Genomic DNA, 23,548 nt, shown 5'->3' with positions numbered 1-23,548 from the left:
ACATTGCGCTGTCAAAGTGCCGATCTCGGTCTTTTTCTTGTTAGCAACGCCGAGGAGCTTTCGTTTCCCCAGCACAGTGATGCGATCGACTCACAAGGAACGATTTGCTAAACACCTTCGCTGTTAAAAAGGCGCCAGCATCCAAACAGCTTGAAAGAAACGATTTATAAGGCAACGACGAAAAGGCGGTAATGTTATTAGCAATTGTAGTGACAAAGTTAAGGTGGCAGAAGACGACTCAACTAATTCTCTTCGACTTTGAATTCAGTCACGGTTGGGTGACTGATCTGCGAAGTCGAAGATGATACTGAGGTTCCATGCGTAACAACCGATCGGATGAAACGCTTACCAGATAACACTGCCGCATCCCCCATTAAACCAATATTTTCACAGGGCTGTGTGTGAGTTCAGTTCAGTACGGCAGCTAGAGACAGGGAGAACTTAGGGCGCTAGTAATTTGCATTTACAGAATGTGTTCTGTGACGTTGTCACTACAATTCAGGAGGTGGTTTGGGGCCTAATTTTCCTGACTGTAGCCCCCCCCCCCCTTCACCCGAAACCCCGTGATATTGTCAAATGGTCACCTCCCTCTACTCCCCCCGACAGAAAGGTGCGCTACTGAATGCAATGTTTTTAAACTTTGCGCTTTGCGGACAACGGTAGCTCGATCGCCTGCCATAATTTTGCATTGCATACCGTATGCGCTCTAACAAGCCCCTGCTCCTCCGTAAATTTCCTTTTCATTAGTAGGCTGCACTGTCAGTAATTCTATGGGTTGTTTGCCGATCGCGCAGCTCAACTAAGGCCAGTCTAATGGCGTTGTTACACCACAAACAAGTACTCAAAATTAAATTTGAATGTACAAAAAAAAAACGCCATTTAATAAAAATGTGAAGAAGTAGCAAGATATAAATTAAAAATCTACACCTAATAACTTTTTGGAAATAACTATAACTATAAAATAAATTAGGCTGAAGTTATTATATTGGCTTATTTTAGATACGTTGAAATCGTAGCTGGCCAATCCAATCTAGAAAACCTGTGGCAGCGCGTCTTTTTGGTTTCGAGAATGCTTACGCACACTGTACTTTTATTCCTGGCCTTGTCTCTAATTTTAAACGCCGCTTATGGAACTATATCACCATCAGATAAAAAGAAATCAAAGGTAGGTGCCTTTACGTTGAATATTTTAAGCGGCGAAGCTGAGGCGCCGTTTCGATATGTCTGCGTGGCACCCTTGATTAATCCTTTCGTTTCATGTTACATATATTGCAGACCGTACAGACGTTAGACCCTGGTTCGGAAGACGTTTTCGAGCGTGACTTGGTGCAGGAAGTTTTCAAAGTCGGCGATGTTTTGAAGCATCACCGCTCCTACTGCAATACGAGAACGAAAACTAGGCGTTTCGCCGGTGATGTGCTTGGCTACGTTACCCCGGTGCGTATCAAACGAAATTGCGTGGTCGCTGCGCCTGTTTTATCAACTAGATGTCACACAGGCGCTTTCAGTCGCGATCGAGCTCCGATCGGGATCCAATTCCTCAACCGCGATTGACTTCCTTCCGCATCCTGCGCAAATAAGTCAATCGCGATCATGAAACTCGACCCCGATCGGGCTCTATCGCGATTGAAAGTGCACCTTGTGGCATCCGTGTCGGAAATGTGGTCAGCTATGTGATTTGTGCTATCATTGACTGCGTTTCTTAATCTGCAGTGGAACAACCGCGGATACGACATCGCCAAGATATTCGGCTCCAAGTTTCGCTATGTTTCGCCAGTTTGGCTTCAGCTAGAGCTTTCGCAAGAGACGGCGACGGGTTTTGCGGTTGCCGGACAGCACGACGTTGACGTGGGATGGGTTCAGGACGTGAAATCCGCCGGGGAAGCAGTGAAAATGGGTGAGTAGTAAGTATGGCATGTTGCTGGCCTAGTTGGTTCATAGATTCAGCATACAAGTTTAAACTGCGCGAAGAAGACAACACGTAAGAACAACACGCACACAAACGAAGTGCAGACTTCCAACTAGTTGGAAGCTTGCACTTCGTGTCTGCAAAGAAGGCAACACATGAAGCGCAGAAGTTTGCGCGTCGTGTGTGTGTGTGTTTCTATGTTCTTACTTGTTTTATTCTTCGCACAGTTTAAACTTGTCTGGTGGGTACTCTAGTGAGCCCGATCGAAGACGAGGCCAGTGCAACTTGGCCGAAAAATGGATATATCTGTTGCATTTTTGGGTTGAGCACGGAATAATTTTTTGGGAGTGACGCTGGCACAAAAAGGGACAGACAGAAGCGCTAACTTTCAACTAAAGTTTTCTGCAGGACACCTTAAATAAGTATGCAGAGCAGCACCAAAAGAAAAGGTCAACCACATGGTAGTGCCAGCATGTGTGCATTAGCTCTAATCACTTCACGGTTACCAGCTGTGATCGGGGTAATAAATTTCTTCTTTAGATAAACACACCGATGGCGAGCTCGCACATTCATAGTCGTCATCCATCAATATTGCTATCCCAACAAGCTCATGCAGGCACTGGTCTCAGTTTTAGTACAAGACAACCACATTATCAGAATATGGAGCATACCTATAGCATCAGGAGCTGAAAAATTGCCTTCTCCCCTCTTTCTGACATTCCCCTGGCACTCTTATAGCCTTTAATATTGATTCAGTCTTGTTTGGTTCGATCAAAGCAGCGGCGTTAATTTTTGGAGCCTTAGTACGGTTCTACTTAATTGCATGTTCCAATGGAAATGCTCTGCCACACCTTGTAATATGTTTTTTGGGAATGATTTCTTGTTCTCTCAGTTCCTCGTGTTTTGTTTGAAAAGTGGACGCCCCAACTGCTAACGAAAGTATCCACATCAAAGAAGAAGATGAGCGCAATGGCAAAGACATTAGTAGATGTAGCCCAAAAAAGTGGCTTCGATGGATACGTCCTGGAATTGTGGTCACAGTTTGGAGGACATATGACCGCGTAAGTCTGTCCTTGTTTCTCTTTGGCTTTGTGAGAAAAGAGAAAGAAAGCCTCTTTAGCAAGTGCTCTGTAATGTAACTGTGTGCGAAGAATGAACATGCATTATTTACCAGAGCCATAGTTCAGGTACTCACTGCTAAGGGTTGCGAGAACTTTTACCTGCTTGGCTGGCGCACCAAACTGTGAAAGCGCTGCTTTCACAGTTTGGTGCACCAGGACAAGCTGTACATGTAGCCTTTGTACATTGGTTTCTTAGGCCTCCGTCCTCCTCCCATCTTTGTGCCTTTGTGGTCTACTCTCTCCCATTCACTAGTGCTGAATGTATGTGCAGCCATGTGAAAAGGCAGGGAGTTAAAAGGAACAGTGCTCATCAGGCCATATGATCATCTTGTAATGTGAATGCATTTGTGTGAAATGCGCTTCATTGTTGTGCTTTCTTCACTCATTATTATCACGTAGAGAAGGGCATGATTGGCCATTACTGTGCTTGAGGGCGCCTCACGTTGTAGCATTGCAAGGGTCCACAGAGAGTGCAGTTGCTAGTCATGGTGTTGAATTTCGTTGTCCCCTGTACGTTGATTCATAAGGTAGTCAGGACAAGGGTATCTCGTTACATTCTTCTTTTTTTTTTTTTGGCGGAATTGATCTGAGGCGTGTTTCCAAATGGGGAATGAAGGTTCTTTCTTTTTTTGTGCCAAGACAAGCAAAGGCGTGCTGGCGGTCGGTGACATAGGAAGGGCAGCGATGGTTTCCCCTCAAGCACAGAATGGCCCATGTGGTAAAGCGCGCGACGCCGCTTACGGCAGAATCGCGAAGACAGTATTGTCGGACTTTGCCTACGAAAGTCGCTGTTTCTCAAGGCTAGTGCAGCACGCCTAATTTTTTTCAGATGGCAAGCTTCGTGACCCCCCGCGCAGATGCCGTCTTGAAACAGAGGCTTTGCAACGCTTCGTGTGCGTTCATTTCTCAAAGCGGCGGCACTTCCAAAAGCAATTTCCATAGTGGCGGTGGAAGTGATTAGAAGATGGCTATCTTTGACGTGCTTTCATACACCCCGCCAGCGTGTCAGGGTGCGTTCCTAATTCATTTATAAGCGTGAAACGGTCTTTTGTGGTACAAGGCTCTCCCACCAACGGAGCCGACTTCGCCTTTTGTGACTTGCTGAAATGGGTGGTGGTGGCAGTGTTTTTGAAGAGTGACCCTTTCGGACCAGGCGACGAGTGCTTGCTGTAGCCTCTGATAGGGAGGTCTTAGTAGCTGTCTCTGCTTTCACATCTGTTTAAGAGAGCTGGCAGGAGCTACCTGAGAGGGCTTAAACCCTCTCATCCACAAAGAACGTGATTTTAAGAAGCCAGTGTTTGAATTGTGCAGTTCGAACATGTTGGGCTCCGTTGCACGTAGGTAATTATGGCATGCTTATATGGGCAGGGTTATTCTCAGCCGTCTGGTGCGGCGCCGACCGGGCCAGACAGCTGAGGAGTCCGAAGATGGGGACAGACTTCGGCTTCTCAACGGTCAGAACAGACCCACGTGAGGGCGGAAGTGTTTCGGTACCTAGATGACCTGAGAAAAGATATCGCCATGCAGCAGGACTATCCGGCTATGAAGGCGGTATTTATTCTCTATAACACGAATTTGTGCTCGTCTGCAGCAGTAGAGAGACTTTTTCCTTTCGCAAGTCTTGTGTTGAGGCTGAACCGACGCTATCTAGAAGACAGCCTATTTGAGAAGCTCCTTTTGCTTAAGTGCAACTAACACAGCAGCCTTCTCAGCAAAACAGATGTTACGTGCAAAATGAATGTATACTTTTTCTCAATTCACTGGTGTTCGTTAGTGATTCGAGTGATTTGCTTGAACTATGCTATTTCTAGCATAGCTCATTTTTTTGTCACCAAGTATGTTGATTTCGGTGCCCAATGCTTGTTACTCTTGCTGTGAAATAGTGTATTTTTTTATTGCAATTGATACCTGTAATAATGTCATTATTACTAGTTATGTACTTTGTAAACCCACTCCCCCCTCTGTAATGTCTTAATGGCATTGAGGGTACTGTAATAAATGAATAAATAAACTGCAAATTTCAATGCCCTGCAACTTTATTTGCAACAATAGTAGCTAAGCGGTAACTTAATGGACCACATTGTTAGGTGAATCAGCACTCCCTTTCACCTTACTCCAGTTCTTGAGCATTTCTATTTAAGGTTCATGGGGTTATATACTGGGAATGACAATTTAGAGTCATTTTAAATAGCAGTATGCTTAGGATGGTTGTTTGGTTGTCACCTCTAGTGTCAACATACTGACACGTTACAAAAGAAAAAAAACATGGTTGATTCTTTTGTCATAGGAATCGGTATGACACAAAAGTGAAACGTGTCTTCACAGAAGTAGTTGATTGTTTATTGTACATTGATATATGAGAACTTGCACATTGACTATTGGTGTTTGGCAGTTATGCACCGACATTGACGCCTGGTGGCACATTTCCATCCCGACAACCAACGTCCATGATCATGATTAAACCTTTATGATAGTTGTAACATACACCTGGACACAGCATATGGTGAATCCCCCGTAAAGATGGCATCCACAGGCACATAACAAACACTGGTACTCAATATACACTCATTCAGAGCGTCATGGTTTGAGCAGAGAAATGTCAAGGTGTATGCTCCCTGGTAGTAGGGTAACCTATGCCTCTTCTCATGCATACACTACCGCACAGCGCTTCAGGAACTCGAGAGGCAGAGTTCGTAGCTTCAGTCGTGAATGCACGAAGGCGTTCCACTTGCTGCTGGCATCTCTCTAGCGTGGAAGATGTCAGAGATATAAGGCACATTTGTAAAATCTCATATGTGTGTTTTGGTAGCGCAGCGGGTAGAGTGCCCGACACCTATTGCTGTGGACCAAAAAGTCGTGGGTTCAACACCCAGGTCATCGGCGTCAACGAAACTTTTCCTTCTAGTTTTTCTTTATCATCTGTTTGTGTGCATTTTACCAATGTCATTTCCGTGACGGAAATGATGTCAGTGAAGTTTTGGCGGACCCTGGCATAAAACACTTTCGTGTTAAAATGTTTCATCTGTAATGATCAAGAAACTCTTTGTGCACCAGTGCAGCTAACAATTGTGATATTCTGTCATAGCGAAATGACAAAGCTTGTTCAACATTTGGCCAAGGAGCTGCGAGCTGAGAACTTGGACCTGATTCTTGTCATTCCACCTGCCGTGTACCAAGGGTGAGTATGTGTTCTTGAACATCAGTGCCCATATTCATCATTATATGATGAGTCAAAATTGAAAGCGAGGAAGTTGGTGCTTGTTGCATGCAGCAGAAAAGAACATGAACAAACTATGAAAGGAGAGGAACAGACTGGATGAGTGCCGACTTGCTGATAATTGACAATTGTTAGAACCTGACCCCTTCCCGCATCTACTTTTGTTGCCGCTTTTTTGACTATGCACATTGTTGTTGTGATGCTTTTTTTGTATACTAGTATGCTTTAATCTTGTCTTTCGACTCTTCAGGGACATGCCAGGAATGTTTTCAAAGAAGGACTTTGACAATTTGGTGGACCACGTGACTGCATTTAGCCTGATGACCTATGACTACTCGAGCCCACAGAGGTATAGAAATTTCATTCTGTCTTGATAAGGTTCATGAGCAGGCTTTTCACTGTAGTGCCAAGACCATCTCCTGTCACTTTGCATTTAAAACTTCTAGACAGTTTATGTAATTATGCGAGGCTGCCATATGTTACAGTGGGATACTTGCTCTTTTTTTTTGCACAACGTTATTTCAGTTTTGGCTTGATGGAGAATCGTTAAATCGGCACATATAACGATGGAACAAAGAAGGAGCACACACGAGTAGGTCCTATCGTTATAAATGTTAATTTAATCATGTTTCATCAAGCCAGTAACCAACCAGCCCATCGTGGTATCTTAACATCAGCTTTAGCTTGCCTGTTTCTTATATTTGAAAGCATTTTTTGCTACCAGTGCAATATTGTGAGCACCTTAACTTATTATATTTCTCAGGGTGTCAATAACTGCTGTCATTTTTGCGTAATGCCTCAAGAATATCCACAGTGAGTGCTAAAATGCAGTTCCTTGGCATGCATTTTACCTACCTGTTTACTCTTTGCTTTTTGCATCTTGAAGAGAAAAATGGATATTGTATAAAAGTGTTGCTGGAAACGTTGTAGGTAGGACGTGTATAACGCGTGGGGGATAGCAGGGTAGCTTCACAGTATGCAAGCATTGAAATACCTCAAGCGCAGCGTGTGCTTTGAAATACTGTTTTTATTGAGTGGAATGCTCTGCAATGCATATTTATGTTCCAGACCTGGCCCAACAAGTCCCATTGAATGGGTACGCAAGTGTGTAGAACTCCTGGCTCCCGAGAAAGGTGCTCAGCGTGCGAAGATACTTCTGGGCCTCAACTTTTATGGTTATTCATATACAAGTGTTGGGGTGGACCAATCCTTGGAAGCCAGTGAGTATCATGCTGCATGAGCATCAGAAGTGTGAAGTGTAGTCACAGTGCTTACGTATTCTGCTTTATAATTTTGCTTTGTGAATCTTGTCAGACACATCAAAAGACCCACAGGTGGGCATACTCGCTTATATGTCCTCCAACTGAAACGCCCACTCGTTTTTTGGATGTGATAATAATATCTGGGGTTTAGCGTCCCAAAACCACAATATGATTATGAGAGATGCCGTAGTGGAGGGCTCCGGAAATTTCGACCACCTGGGGTTCTTTAACGTGCACCTAAATCTAAGTACACGGGCCTTTTTTCGGATGTGAGTGTGACTGAGTGCTAACAAACGTGAGTGGACATGAATGTTGAGTGATTGCCTGTCAATGTTAATGCAAGCTGCTATGAGCTTCCTAGAATACTGGTGAATGACTCTTCGAACTGGAATGGCACCATCTGAGTACTAGATGCAAGTAGTATTAACTGTGCCGATAAATGTGAGCGATTGCATATAAGTGGTCAAGGTGGGCGTGCAACTGATGCATGGCGAAAAAATTTCCTAGTGAGTGTCCACTTTGCTGACCTGTGGAAAAGCTTCGCAGACTTGCCGCTTGGTTTGCAGAGTGAAATAATCTAGTGTAGATTGCCGAGCACTGTGTTGCGGGAAAAAAAAGCAAAAAACGAAATTTTAATGTGTCTGCTAGATTTGTGAAATGACATTTGCGTGCATGTCGTGCTTCTAGTATTATTTATAGGTATGACATTGTCTCCGCAACAGTGACACTGTCTCTACAGATCCCGTAACATGTGCCTAGAACATCGATGTAGTGCACTTAGATTGCATCGTTTTTTCTCTTGGCAACTGATGGTTTGGAAAACACTTCTTTTCGTCATGTGCTGCGAAGTGAAGTCTTTCATCCTCTTCGCTTTTAGCCACGCAGTGGATTGAGCACTGTGGTGTTCCACAAGCGCGACTGGCGATTGGGTGTGCTGTTTTGAAATGCAACAAGTTTTTGCACTTTTCTAACATATAATGGTTTAGCCGACTAATATTTGCAGCTGTGTGCGGTAGTCACGCAACACAAAATGCCAGCAGTGATAGTTGGCCTGCCTGCGAACCCATAATCAGGGGCAGGGTGCATTGAAATCCCAGCAGGCAGTGTACAAGTCACACTTCTATGAACTTTTTGAACTAGCGTGCCTCGAGGTTTAGTGCAAATAACTGACACAGGATGAGAGAAGACACGAGGGTACAGCACTGTGTCCCACTGCCTTCACGGTACTGCACATCTTGAGGCTTAGCGGAAAGAACCGATGCAGGTCAAAAGAAGACAGTCGTCATGCCTTCTATTCTCCTGCATCAATGAAAGAAGGGAATTTTGAGGGCTCCATTACTTGTTTGACCCAAGCTTAATCATCGTTTCTTTGTGCTAGACATCAATGTATGCAGTACCAAATAGCCCACCTGTCTGTTTTCTGTTTTGTTCTTGAATAACGTGAGAGTTTGGGCGAGTTGGTAGTTCATCGTAAAGGAAATTTCAACAGTGCGGGAATAAACACGAAGCACGAAAAGAGAGCTGGCATAGACAACCGCTGACTTTTAACTGATTTATTATTCAGAAAAGACACATATACATAGTGAAACATATATGTAGACACATATATGTAGTATATCTCCGTGCTTCATGTTTATTCCCGCACTGTTGAAATTTCCTTTGCGTTGTTCTTGAACTAGCATGACCAGTGCTGCATTTGGCATTTTGTCGCGTTGCTGCTCCAGTGAAGAAACAAAGCCTAACCTCTGTGCTAACCTAAACTTAATTTAAACTCGTGCTTGAAGTCTATCTGCCATTTCTAAGTGTCTGATCGTGCATTCCAAAGTGATCGCTGATGCTTGTGTGTGTTCCAGAATATGCAACACTATTTGCATCGTGTGTGCACTCTAATTGTATGTGTATCTTCTTCTGTGGTAATTGGCAACAACCTTCAAGCAATTTAAGATACAGTAGGTGTGTCGTGTGTTAAGCGACAGCTTGGCAACAACTGACAACATAGCAGAAAGACAGCCTCTGGCAAAAATCAAAGCAATATAGGCAATACAATGTGTGCACAATGCAAGAAATCTAGTACACTGCAAGGAAGGGAAGCTCAGGAGTGGATGCAACTACATTTCTGACCTAAACTAGTTAGAGCTGTCACGCTGAATAAATAGGCACCTCTTTTTAAAGACACAAGAGATAGTGTAATGGTGCTAGATAGCTAAGATTTGCTACAAGCAGGTTTTTGGACACCGTGTGCACTACTCAAAACTGATGAGGGCCAAAACCAACTTCCTTGGGAGTAACAGAGGTAACACAGGCCCTCTCTCTGTTGGAAATGTTGGATTCTTTTCTTGGTTTGCTTGTGGAAATCAAGTCTGCTCGGTGTCGTTCATTGCTGTCCTCAGCACGTCTTTAACGCCAAGTCGCTTCTGAATTCCTGAAGGTAGGTTTCGGTCAGAGTCATTTTAGACGATGTCTGCTCACACACATAGGTGCTTGTAATGGAAAAAGGCAGTTTCAAGGCGCTGTCAACTACATATTCACAGTTGCATTTGTTTGCATTTATATAAAAGTCAGAGAAGGGGCTGCACTCTCTCTATGCAATTTAGCGTAGGTGAACACTGTAGGTACTGCATAGTTACAACTCTAGCTGCGTTGTACAAAGTTTTCTATTGTTGCTGAGGGGTCGCAATACAGGTGTTCACTTAGTTTCTTATGCTCACTTGACATGAAGTTCTGCTAAAACCCTCTTGACACGTTCTGAAATTTTGTTTTTGAGCATGAACATTGTCATGCAGTGCTAGAAACGTGCAGTGCTAGAAATTATTCAGAGGGATGTCATAGCATATGTTTTAGTAAAGTATGACATAGAGATAAAAAACATTGCACTGTTTGACTATGCAAGAAGTGGCTGTATCTCTATCCTAGTAATCATATGCGTCTAACTAGCATCAAGTCATGAAATCGATCCACAGAGCCTTATTTGCTTTGTTACAATCTTATTAAAATTTGTCCATGAATAGCAGCATTTTATTTGTAGCTGCCTAGTAGAAAGCCTTGACATCAGCGTTACTAGATCTGCATCATCTGAACTGATAGCTGTCCTTGACATGGCATGGTTTGTGCAAATACTTTGTGACCATGAAAAGCAAAGCAAACACACCAAGAACATGCATTCGTTTAGTTCAAACATTGAAAAAGCTCATGTTCAATACAATTATGGCTGTTGTGCAAACACAGTGTGGTCTTGACCTTGGACGTTAAACCCCAGATATTATTATTAGTGGTCTTGACCTTGGTAATTTGTTGGGTGTGTCAGTTCAGTGGTCATGTGCCTTTGCTATCTTCTCACAAAAGGAAAACCGATGCTCCTGCACACATTACATTTTATTAAACGTGACACAGCCAGCGGTTGGTGTCATTTTGATGGCAATACGTCATTTTTGCTCACAGTGCAGCAGTGCTTTGATTGCAGCACCAACACACTGTATAAACCTGTGGTTGACTGCGGGCCGTTAAAAATTTGCTCGCGGGTCGCACGTGGCGTGCATATGATGTGCAGTACTGTTTTAGAAAGTGCTTGTATGGGTCGTACTTATCTACAGCAAATCCTAAGTTTATATCCACTTCTTGACTTACTAGGTTCTCTCATCCTAAATGGCTGCATTAATTACACGTATTGGTGTACTAAATACGAGTATGCTTACTTGAACAATATGCGGCATTTTACAGGCTCATACAAGAGCTCTCGAAAAGCAAGAAGCACGTGGTAAACTGGGATGATGAAGCGTCGGAGCACTACTTCGAGTACAAGTGAGTTTCTTTTGTACTTTATGTGCAAAGTGATCTAGTTTACAGCTATGCCGAGGTGACTTGTTAGTTATTTTTTTAAAAAATAACCGTGGTGTTGTCAAGTAGGTGACGACGAACTACTCGGTGCTCAGACAGATAGAAATGGAAACTACATTGGTAGTAAACTTAAAAAAGGTTTATCGAGCAAACTTGTGCGTGATAGTAATTGAAAGAACAACTCCGGGACTGCGAACAACAGCGTGGCCAAACGGCAGCCTGTCAGACTGACTCGCAACACAAGCAGCAATCCATTCGCTATACCCTGTGTTGCGGCACATTCCAGATGTGGGCTGTCGTTTCGAATGCTGGCGCTGTCGAGCAAGTCTCGAATGCAGACGCAGGCTGGCATCCGTAGACGCTGCGCGCGTCGCTACGTGTAGACAGAAAGTGACAAGTGCAGGTGGCAAAACAGACATAAACGGACGTGGCACTGCCCCCCTCATGAAAAAGCATCGTTCTGATGCCGAAAACAAAACATTGGGAACAACGCAAAAAACATGCAAGCATGCAATAAAAGGTAGAAGATGAAAATGTCTTTTAGTCTGCTAACACTAAGAAAACTCCTTGAGGCGTATATTGTGGACTATTTCTGGTCGCATGTGTCGTCGCTGTGACTGTTTCACTCCATTGGGCACGATTTCATAGACAGCAGCCCGAGTCGTCAGGTTTTCTTGTAGGCCCCAAAATACTGGCAAGGGAGCTTATCACTAAGTCCGCAGAGGTGAATCGGTGTCCACACCGTAACACGGTCACCGGGTGTGTACTCTTGGTCTAGTTGTTGTTGGTTGTGAAGCCAGGCATTGTTGTATCGCTGTTTTTTAATACGCATTCGGGCAAGCTGGTAGTCTTCCTCAGGTGGGTTTCCTCAGAGCAGAGGCTTCATAGCCAGCATACAGGCTATAATAACAAGAGTCATGGTCATGGAGTAGTGTTTACAATATGTCATCATGATGTGCCTAATTATGATGGTCTATCGGTTTTCGTGGCAAAAGGACCAGCAACAGCCAAGGAACGCCAAGAAACGCTTGCATAATTATTGCACGAGCAACCTGTGTAGTCATCATTAACTCTATTGCAATTTTATTTGATGTTGTGAACTTGTTGACACTGACAAAGGTGTGTTGATCTTATAAAATGGGTCCTGTAAAATATAGACACAGTGATGTGTTAAGAGGGCACTATTGCTGGTGCTTTCTAATGCTTCATGTGGTTCTTTGCTCATGCGTTATCAGAGGCGTCAATTGGAGGAGGGGGATTCGCCTGCCCTTGAAGCTTTAGCAGCCCTAATTAGTGGTTGAATTTTGCTGTAGACACGCAGTATACTGTTGGAATAAACCTTGCATGAATGAACTTTTCAATTTTGATCAAAATGATGACAGATTTATCCTGTGTGTCTCACTTAAACGCTAAACACCGGCTGGGGCGCCCCTCCTGGGCATATGGGAAACCTACGTGTCTGGGTATACGTACCCATAGGCTCGACATCTATCGCTTAAAATTCGTTTGTGCTCCAGTAGACACTTAACGGGGCCCTGCAACACTTTTTCAGCGTGGTCAGAAAACGCTGCTGATCGGTAGTTGAGGTTCCTGAGAATACGCGAGCCAAACATTACAGTGCTGCACGTGGCCTGGAATTTACAATTAAGTCTCAAAGTCAGCTAGAAATCGTTCCTTCTTCTTTCTACAAATGGTGCCATATACCCTAATTCACGGCCATTGGCTGATTTGAGCATCGTGAGGTGCATAGTTACCGAGGCCGCTGTGGGAGGCCACTACCACGGCCGCTCAATGAAAAACACGGTGCGGCCTGCCGCGTGGAGCGGATACTGCGTCGCGCGCCTAGTGCTCCTGGCTGCCGCCGCGGCAGCCAGGGGCACTAGGCGCACCAGGGGAGACCGAAAGCGAGAGCGCCGGAAATATTGCGGCGGATCGCGGCTTGACAGCGCAGCTGCTGTGCGCTTGTTAGTTTTCACAGGGTTACAATAAACTTGCTATAGCGTTAACTATATTGGTAATCGTCCTACCGAATGTGCGCCGGCGATGCTTCAACCTAATTACAACAAGTGTTAGTTTTATGTGAAGTGGTTGCTCGTGCGAGTTGCGATTTTTCGTGTCATGTTTTCTCTTTTTTGTTGCCGTTGCGCTGTTCACCCTCGATAATGTATGTTTGTGCTACAGTTATTTTTGTATCAGGAGAGTCGCTCATTGACAGGTGCGGTTGTTTTTCCGGAATGACTGTTGCTCACACCTTAGAAACAAAAGCATTGTGAACATCAGGGGAGTGATAATTTGCACGTGCGTGAAAAAAGGGTCACTGTGTTATTGGGATCACAGGCGCAGCACTTTCCTGGCCAGAGGCTTTTGCGCCAAGCGTACGAGACGCTCAACAGACATATTAACATTTCCTGCCCAGTTGGCAAGAAGCGTTCGTAAGAGCTTTCTGATGAAAACTTTGCAGGCTTCCATGGCGTGGTCGTCCGCCCCGCAAATGCACTTTCAGCACTTCCATGGTCATAGAGAACAGCTGGTCACCTTTCAGACATCTCGTGAAAAAATATCCGACCGGAATAATATATGATGTTGACAAGCCTCTTATTACAAAACATAGTAATCGGTTTGCCACTTGTGGTACCGCTGTTGAGTGCTCTTCTTCACCACGGTCAACGAAACTAAAAAGTTTGTCGACATGTCGGTCGTATATGACCCTCTGCTATATGGCCATCTCTTCAACGATCAGGGAGCAGAACACTTCTTGCTCTACAGTGAGACCCTTGAATTCGATGCACAGCCGCTTCTTTATCAATGAAGTGACGCCGATTCCACCTCTTAAATGGCCTACATATTTCTGGAACGCTGAGTGACAAGGGAGCTGAAAGATATTTCTGGACCTTGCATGCTCATAACTTTTGTTGAAGCATGCCTTCCAAATGACACATTCCTTTAGAATGACGTCACTGTAGTGGGACTTCTTCGTCGAGAAACTGCGGACTTGTAGTTTTGCTCCGTAAAACGCAAAGCGCACACCAGGGACCTGTCATTAGGCTGCCATACTGTTCCCTTCCCGCCGGGTCCTTCACGGGAAATGTTTCGCAGCCATGTTGCCCTGCGTTCTGCGTTACTGGGAAACTCGTGGTAGCGTATTTGCGGGTCCTTCGATGCATTCGTGGAACACAGCGGCACACAACAGTTACGCGGCATTTTGCCTAACGTATAAAATATCACACATGCGCAAACTGTCTTGAGTGACACTCTGTGCGAGCGATTCATGTGGAGAAAAAAAACGCCAGGCCTGCGCTGAAATCGCAGCACAGTCACAGCGAAAGCTGGAAGAGCGGCGTTTCTAGAGCCCGTTGTAAGCTCTCTTGCGGCTACAATACAAGTACACTAGAAAGGTCCCCACTACGCCATAAATCACCATTTTTGTGAAGTTGGAGAGCACCTACTAAGCCATTATTCGTCATTCTGCAGAGAAGCGAGGCACCAGCTACACGTCTGTAAGGCATTATGTGCACTTTGTTGACGCGACGACTGATGACGATGAAGAATTATGGCTCAGCCCTTTCTAATGGGTTGGAAGCTTTAAACGGCCCACCAGTTATGTAATTTGCATTGGGTGACGCCCGCTCGCTATTTCCCTTTCCCGTCATGCTGTATAACATAGGCTGACATGGGAGAGATGCGGAGGGGGGGCGAAGAACTTTACTGAGACCCCGAGGAAATAGATCATGCGCTTACGGGCTTCCTTGGCAACCCATACAAGTGCACTTGTGAGGAACCCACTACGCTGTAAATCAATGCAATTTTACTGAGACCGAAATAAAGTTTATTCATCCATCCATCCATCCATCCATCCATTCATCCCGAGGAAATGAATCATGCGCTTATGGGCTTCCTTGGCAACCAATACAAGTGCACTTGCGAGGAACCCACTACGCTATAAATCATTGTAATCTTTTAGAAGTAGGGCAGCAGGCACTGTGCCATTTTTCGTCATTCTACGGAGAGCCGTGGTACCTGCTAAACGCATGTAAGGCATTATGCGCACTTTGTTGATGCTGTGCCTGATGACGATGAAGAATTATGGCAGAGCCTTTTGTAATGGGTTGGAAGCATTCAACAACCTATTCGTTGCGCAATTCGCATTGTGTGACGCCTGGTTACAGAATTCGCGTTGTGCAACGCTTGGTGCTTATTTTACTCTTCTACCACGCTACATTACATATGTTAATGTGGTTCCTTCCCGACATGAAGCCAGTATAGGGTCTTTTTGCAAAGCAGTTTCAAGCACCGGCATGGCTCAGAGGTTGAATACTGGGCTCCCACGCAGAGGGCCCAGTATCGAACCTCATTCCATCCTGGAATTTTTTTTCTTATTTCGTTTTTTTTTTTTCTTATTTCGAGCGATACTGGTTACGGACACCGGCGGCAGCGGCAGCGGTGGCGGCGGCGGCGGCGGACAACTACGGCGCCAAAAACGGCCGGTGAAATGATCTCATAACAGCTTTCGCTGTAAAACAACCACTACCTTGACCTACCTGCTGAACACACGCTCCTTCCTGCCCGCGCGTCACGTGGAGCCCTCCCCTACTACTGTCGCCCTCCTAGCGAAATGCGGCAACAACTGTCAACTACGCTTCCCCGCTCTCACCCATTACCTGCGCCGCGACGCGCCAGGCCGCACCACGTGTTTTTCATCGAGCGGCCGTGCCACTACATGCCTGTGCGTGCACTCGCGACCACGCTGAAAGTAAGCCACGCGGTCGGAAAAAAAGACAAAAAAGAAAAGAAAAAGTGCTCAAGGTCATGACATGCGTGTGACGTAACTTCTTTTCCCTGTGCCATCCCTCCCTGCTTAGCTTCCAGCGCGCCCGTCGTGGCGAGGGAAGAGAGAAAGCAATTACAGCATGCGACAAATCTCTGTAACTCTGCTCGTACTTGACGGACCTAAAAAATTTTTGTGCCCGTCACTTCGTGAGGCAAGAACCTCTTTTAACGAAGCCAATCGATGGTTACTTGGAAAAGTGTTTCAGGGCCCCTTTAATCATCAACAACATGTCCTTTAGTATGGAAAGGTGGGCTTGGTTAGAAGTTTGCGAGTCTTGAGAAACATAGAATGCAGGAACAAGGATAGAAAGATATACGAAAATGCACACAAAGCACTGTCACATTCATAAGTACTGCTTTTGATTAAGCTTATTAGGGAAAATTAAAGGCAGTATTAATGATACAAGTGCTGCGAAGGACAAAACGAATGGAATACCATGGATGTGTTCATCAGGCGCACAAGGGCGACTTACAAACGATGATGACTTCTGAAATCTGCATTTGGACAAAATAGGCCACCACCTGTTTTAGAGCTCAGCTCTTAGGCACCCGTTATTGCGTTGGGCGCCATCGCCATCGGTGGCATAACCACGCAAACGAGTATATGCCACAGGAATTGGGCAAGCCCCACTACCATGTACAGCAGCTGCGAGCGTCAAATGAAAACAAAGTATGTGCAAAGACCCTATACAGGCGTCATGTCGGGCTAGGAACCACGCTAATTTATGTAATGTAGTGTGGTAGAAGAGCAAAATAACAGCCAGTCATCACACAATGATAACTGTGCAACGGGTGTGTGATTTAATGTTTCCCACCCACTACAAAGTGCTCAGCCATAATTCTTCATCAGCCACATGCAGCACCTACAAAGTGCACATAATACCTTACGTATGTGTAGCGGGTACCTCGCTTATCCACAGAAAGACGAATAATGGCGTAGTGGGTGCTGTCCTACTTCACAAAAATTATGATTTATGGCGTAGTCGATACCTTGCGGAAAGGCAAAACTTCAAACACAGTTAGCCTTGCCCCAACACGAAGCTGCGCTCAGAAGTCGGATTAGGCAGTATTAAAATACAGCGAAATTTTTCATCAAGGGTAAACTTGACGTTCTTTCAAATGACATCTTGCAATTGGATCTCACTTGGAGTGTGATAAGGCTCCTGCCGACAAGAACTGGAAAGTGTGATCAATTGACCTGAGAGGCTTGCATTATATTCCTTTTTCCAGTATGGCTGCATGAAATGTACCAAGTGTAATATTGGTTAACTTTATTTATTTATTTTTTTTTCATGTCTTTCAATGTCTACATTTGCCATTGTTTTTTGTGTGTGTACTGTTCCTATAGTCTACATTCTACTCAGGTAGCCTAGTGACATAATAGCTTTTATATTGCCAGCTGCTCTTGTGAGTGGTCTGCTGCAGACCTTTTTCTGAAAAGCGCTGTTTGGCTAAATAATATAAGTAAATGGACATAACAACAGGTTTGTAAAAGCTTCAGAGTTTGACCTTTTTTGCTGGCACACATCAGCTGGCTAAATGTGGAGTATTTATTTTAGGAGTATGGCACAGACGCACATTTATAGAAGCTCATCTATATATATACTCACACATCACTGGACTGAACTCTCGGAATTTTCGACGTGGCATAATATTTTGTGTAAACTTAAGGTTCATACACAATAAGCCACAGAGAACAATACTGGCAAGCCTCACAGTGCCTTAGATAACTTACTGCAACATATGTTTCTGGTGGTTAACCAGTTTTGGTACCTGCAAGGTGTGTGTGTGTAATGAAACATTGGTTCCCTTAGTTTTCAATTTTAGTTCGCCACGATTCAGGCTAGATTAAAGCTTCTGTTGAAGCTTATCGTCGTACCTCGCTGTAACAATTCTCATTTCTCGTTTGCGTCTTAGGTTGCAAGATGGCAAGCGGACAGTCTTCTACCCCACCCTGCACTCAATCAACGAGCGAGTGAAGTTAGCGGAATCTCTAGGCACTGGTCTAGCTATCTGGGAGCTGGGTCAGGGCTTGGACTACTTCTACGACCTTCTTTAATGGGGGATAGCTGTCCAGCTTATAATGTGCATGCTTGTTTCACTTGTGGATGCAACTACATCGCCTTGGTTGGTACATCGTCCCATCATGTTTCACCTGGACACTCACTGCCTGTTTTACGCGCCGTTCTGCAAGAACCAAGATTCTGTTTTTTTTTTGTACATTCTTCATCTTGTTAACTCTTATAAAATTACTTAGTCTTGTTTCTTTTTGTGTGCTTAATGCTCTGATTGCATGTCAGAACACACTTTTCCTAGTTCTTGGTAATTGTGAAAGCTATACAGTGGTATAGCTCAAAATACACAGTGTGCGGACATATAAAATGTGCTCCCAGTTTTATGAGCTTCATACAAAAAAAGTGAAAAACCTTAATCTTGCATGAGCTTGATCTACAATGGAAGTCTTTCCACATTGAAGCAAAACTTTAAAAAAAGTTTGAATGGTACTGAGTTACCTAGTGCTTTTGCTGCTAGTGCATCTACTATTGTTGCATTCTTAGCAGCAGAATGTTCTTCAAAGTGAATTCACATGTAGCCAGGTATGATGATAGACATTCCATTTTAATTCAGGTTTCTAGCACCGCCTTAGAGTGACATTCATCTTGGTAGCTGAAAGAAAATATAGCAGGACTTAGCTTGCAACATGAGCTCACAGATCTGTATGCAGTACTGTGTAGTCTGCATGGCTTTCTGCTGAATACTATATAAAGGCGGTCTTTTTTTTTACTTTTATGTTAGCAAGCCATTGCACAAATGCTGACAAATTCTTGCATTGAAAACCATTCACTTCTACAAGCAGCATTTGTTTGCATACTTAAAGTCACCGACATCAGCTGGATATATAGCTCAAATACAGCAAAGATCACTGTGGACCTGATTTTACCGTCGGGGTATAGCATAAAAGAAACGTCCTTGGATGCATTTGTCCTTTCTTTCTCCAAACATGGCCAAAGCAGGGAAGCATTATTTTGGCAGCCACACCATGCCTCATTGGTTCCGACATGCAATATTAAAAAAAAATAATAATAAATTGCATCTTATAGTCTTTGCCCATAGACAGCCCACATGGTATAAAATTAAGAACTTTATGCAGTATGTGTAGCCTGCACTATCTATGATTCAACATGCATTGCCGAGGGAATGTGTACCAGTTAATTCAGTACAGCCTATGTCCATTGCAGCAGCAATGAAGACACACGTCCTCTGCCATTGTCCTTGTAACAGTGCTAACATGCCTCAACAACCGGTAGCTTCAGAGCAATCGATCTTGGTATGCTGGAAGGTACGACCTCCACACTGGAAAACAACAAAGGCGCTTCCGGCATTTCTACGATCAAACAGCCTTGTTGAACGACTATGAAACTCCTGCATTTTTTATTGTGTGTGTGCGTGTGTTTCGTAACCTCAATCTCCCTAATCTTCTCTTTCTTACCTTCCTGTCTCCCCTCATCCTATTCCCCTGTGCATGGTAGCAAATAAGATATTTATCTTTATTTATTTAACTGCCCACATTACACATCTAATTAATCTGTCGCTATCTCTCTCTCTCTACATGCCAGCTAATACAAGCTCATTTTTTGAAGAAAACAGCACACATGAAAATGAAGACAAGAAAGAGAGGGACAGCACACGGCACTGTGTGTCTTCTTTCTCTTGTCTTCATTTTGATGTGCGCTGTCTTCTTCAAAAAACTAATATATAACAACTCCCCCAACTTTCCATTTCGGTATAATACAGGCTGCTATTTCAGCACAGGGTGCTCAGACAAACGAGCCATTAACATATCCAAGTCTAGATCCACCAGCAGCCAAGGCCTGGCTCACCATCTGCCCACATCTTCCCCTTTCGTAGCGTTCACCATCTTTCCATTTATACTAGTACAAAGCAGCGGGCTAGAGCTGCTGTGTCAGACTCCCTCTCCCTCAATAGCGGCTTTCATTCCTCCCTTTTCTAAATAATCGAATGTATCTGTGTCAGAAGTGTGCCAGCCAAACCTTCCTTTCATCCAGACTGCAAGTGAGAAGGCATCAGTGGGAAGTAACTTGTCCTTTTTTTTTTAATGCGTGAGTATTTTTATGCTGGCTCAATGAGAAAACTGTCCATCTGTCCCATAAAACGATTGTCGCTGTACGGAAGTAAATGTGCAGAACAAAATTTTCCTGGTGGTGCTGGGCAGTCTCCCACCCTCTAAAGGTGAGTGTCTTCACCACTTGAAACCAAAAACAAAACAAGATATGTAAAAGGAGGGCACTTACTGTGAAAGTTTTGTTGAAGTATTTCGTCACTGTGGAATAAAAGCCCTCTGCAGGACAATGTGTAAAGGCGACATCAAGCAGTGCACATATAAAGAAAATTCCAACTTCCAATTCCAATGATTGCAGGATGGGCCTTTCATTGGGCCATTCCAGATGGTGACAAACACTATAGAGAAAATGAGATGCCATGCCGATGCCACCTGAAAACGAAATTCCAGTGAACACTGCGACTAAACACTACCCTACGGTAAAACTCCACGCTTGTACATCATTTAGACAACTTCCATAGATGTCACTAATCCCGTTAATCGGGTTGGCAATCGCCGGGCGGATTCTAAGGGCTGGCGTCACGGCCCTCCGAAAACGCACCACGAAAGCGCGGACAATTTAGAGTTGGTCCTTTGGTGCGCCAGCGAACGCCGGCTGTGGTCCAAAGACCGAGTCAGAGCCGAGAGTCGATAACACAAACGAAAACGAAATATATTCTCAGTTAAGGCAATACAAATAACACAAACACGTGCACACTCGGCTGGTACCAGTACAACTTCACAATATAACTCGGATGGTGTTTACAACGGGAGCTAAACAAACAGATCACACGCTACAAATGCAATCGCATGCATTACAACTATTCAATGACCGTTAAAGTCCTGAATATACAATGGCGTATCCAGTCCGCAATACATGGACGGTAATCGAATGCTTCACTTCAAGGAAACACTCACGCCAGCTCCAGCGTTGATCGTCGTAGCTCAACCGTCGTCGTGACTTGTCACGGCTCACACGGTGTCGTCATCCAATTCTTCCAAATTGACGAGCGACCGACCACACACCATCATAAACACGTCTTCTTTGGCTAACGGAGCCACACTTCGCATAACTTCACCATCACCGGGCCGACTGACTCGCTCACTGTCTTGCCGACTCCCTTCACTGACTGCACTGACCCACTGTCTACTCTGCCTGCACTACTCGACTCTCGTCGTTTGCACGCTTTTATCCCTTCTCCACCGGGTTCTAGAAGCGTCGGGATGTTTCTTCTGCGTGCAGTACAGCTAAGCCTGGGGAAAGGGCGAGAGCTTTCTCGTATGTTCGAATCGCGGCGGCATCGCGCGCGGATGCGTCCCCCCTTCCTTCCAGAAACATCCAGGATTTGCCGGGCGTTTGATCGCGTCGTCTGCGCCTGGCTCGATTGGGTGAGGAGGATGCGGCGCGCCGGCGTCTTTTGATGCTTGTTTTTTTCGTCTTTTCGCTTCTTGGGCGAGCGGTTCGCGCCGTTCTGTCTCGCAGCCAGCTGAAAGCGGCCTCGCGCGCGCTTTATAACGCGATCGTTTGTGACAATAGAAGATTCTGCATGGATTTTCTTTTTTTCTGAACAGTTTTGCCCAATGCATGTACTATGTGTATTTTAATAATAACACAGAGGCTCTTCTCACAGGTATGGCATCACTGACTGGCAAACTTGTTATTCGTAAGTAGGAGCGTATAAATATACGACCAGTGTATGGCTGGGCAGCTTTTTGAATGATTTCACTTACATTATCTATGGCTCATGATGGCCAGTGAAAACAAGACTCTGGTTTTCGCGGCCATCATGAGTGCATTGGCAACCATGGTGTTTGCACTGCAGGTGTGAGACAGCTGCACATATTGCGCATTTTTTATACGATTCCGTTTTCCTGTGCCAAGCTGCTCCAAAAGCATAAAAATTGCAAAAATTGCGCCGAACTGCGCCGAAACGGCCCCACAATCAAGAATTTTCAAGCCCGCGTCACTTTCAGCGTGGGAAAACGTAACTTTAGAAGCAGCGCCAGGGATACGTTCGCAAAACACGTTAACGCGCCCAAGCGTGTCCTTCTACGCGCCTTTGTAATAGAGGCTTCCATAGTGCTGTGATAATAGCCTCTGAGCGGTTGTAAATATGTGTAGTGTCCGAGCGGTAACGACGTAGTGTCCGAGGGGTAAGGTTTCTCGGCGCTCGTGACGCATTTTTGAAGGCGGTCCCTCACGAGGTGGCAGCGAACGGTGGCGCAGCGCGCTTTTGTTATCACCTATTAAAAGCGTGCGGTACACTTGACGCTACGCCACCCGCGCAGCCGGGCAGGTAGCTGAAGGCGCTTTATTTTAGGCAGTTTTCGAATAGCGAACGCTAAGTTAGCGTTTGCGGCCCGCTATTTCCGTCACTTAACGGGAACCCGCAAGCGATTAGCGTACGACGCATGCGCAGTTGTGCGAAAAGCCAACGCAAAGCTTTGCGTACGCTATTCGAAAGCTTCCTGAGGGTTCACCCTTCAGGGAGGGCAAATATTAATCGCAGCGCCCCTCCTTCCGATTAAGTCAAAGTATGGCGGTATCGACTTTGCCCCCCCCCCCCCCTTCGTGCGCACGCCTATGGGGGTGGTCATACTGGCGCGTTCGTCGGTGGCCATACCGCTTTTGTTCTTTCCTGATGTTACGCGCGAAGGCGTCGCCGCAATCGCGTGCTAGTCGGAATCGTTCATTGACCGTTCAAAGATGTACTGCTATGTGACTATACACTTCTTGTGCAATCAGTTTTTATTGCGATAGCAATTATATGGACAGTCTCGAGGGGTTCTTGCCGTCGCCGTCATGTCCTTCCGGTATGAAGTCCAAATTGATAAGATCCCCCCGCGAATAGACCTCTACCAGCCTACGTCACTCACTCCCCGTGCGTCAGGTCACGTGACCTCTCGGCGCACGTGCAACCGCGGGTGGTTGGCAAAACATTCCCGCTGCCGGCTCAGCGTGCGTGGTACAGTCGCACGGTGTTTGGCGCACATTTTTTTTTTCTTTGGAACCTTTTTCTGAATGTTTCGGTTCCAAGATTATTTGTGGTATGTGTCAAAGAACATATAAATGTGTCGTGGACTGTGTGACGAAAAATTTGCCACGCTGCTGGCTGTTTAACTTGGAGAAGTGAACCCACGTGGTGGTTTGTGCAAGGAACAGCGGCATCGTCTTCGAAAATGTGCCGCGTTTACTGTGGCGTGTAGTGTGCGTTGAAAGGCAGCGACGATATCGATTCACATTTGCGGACGTTGAAA

At 45.1% G+C, this 23,548-nt stretch overlaps 1 protein-coding gene across 1 annotated transcript; it reads left to right on the top strand.

Annotated features, from left to right (window-relative positions):
* The first annotated feature begins 1,024 nt into the window (after positions 1–1,024).
* On the top strand, positions 1,025–18,434 carry LOC119383557 (chitinase domain-containing protein 1-like). Its single transcript, XM_037651775.2, is given in 10 exon segments — positions 1,025–1,165; positions 1,276–1,437; positions 1,714–1,897; positions 2,802–2,970; positions 6,116–6,208; positions 6,498–6,596; positions 7,316–7,440; positions 7,443–7,467; positions 11,227–11,307; positions 18,088–18,434. Coding segments are annotated over 10 exon segments (1,176 nt in total). The 5' UTR covers positions 1,025–1,069; the 3' UTR covers positions 18,230–18,434.
* Positions 18,435–23,548: the final 5,114 nt, after the last annotated feature.

This window comes from Rhipicephalus sanguineus, chromosome 2 (assembly GCF_013339695.2).
Source record: "Rhipicephalus sanguineus isolate Rsan-2018 chromosome 2, BIME_Rsan_1.4, whole genome shotgun sequence".
NCBI classification, from domain to species: Eukaryota; Metazoa; Arthropoda; class Arachnida; order Ixodida; family Ixodidae; genus Rhipicephalus; species Rhipicephalus sanguineus.
Note: the sequence above shows the minus strand (reverse complement) of the source record. Positions and strands in the feature narration are given on the sequence as shown.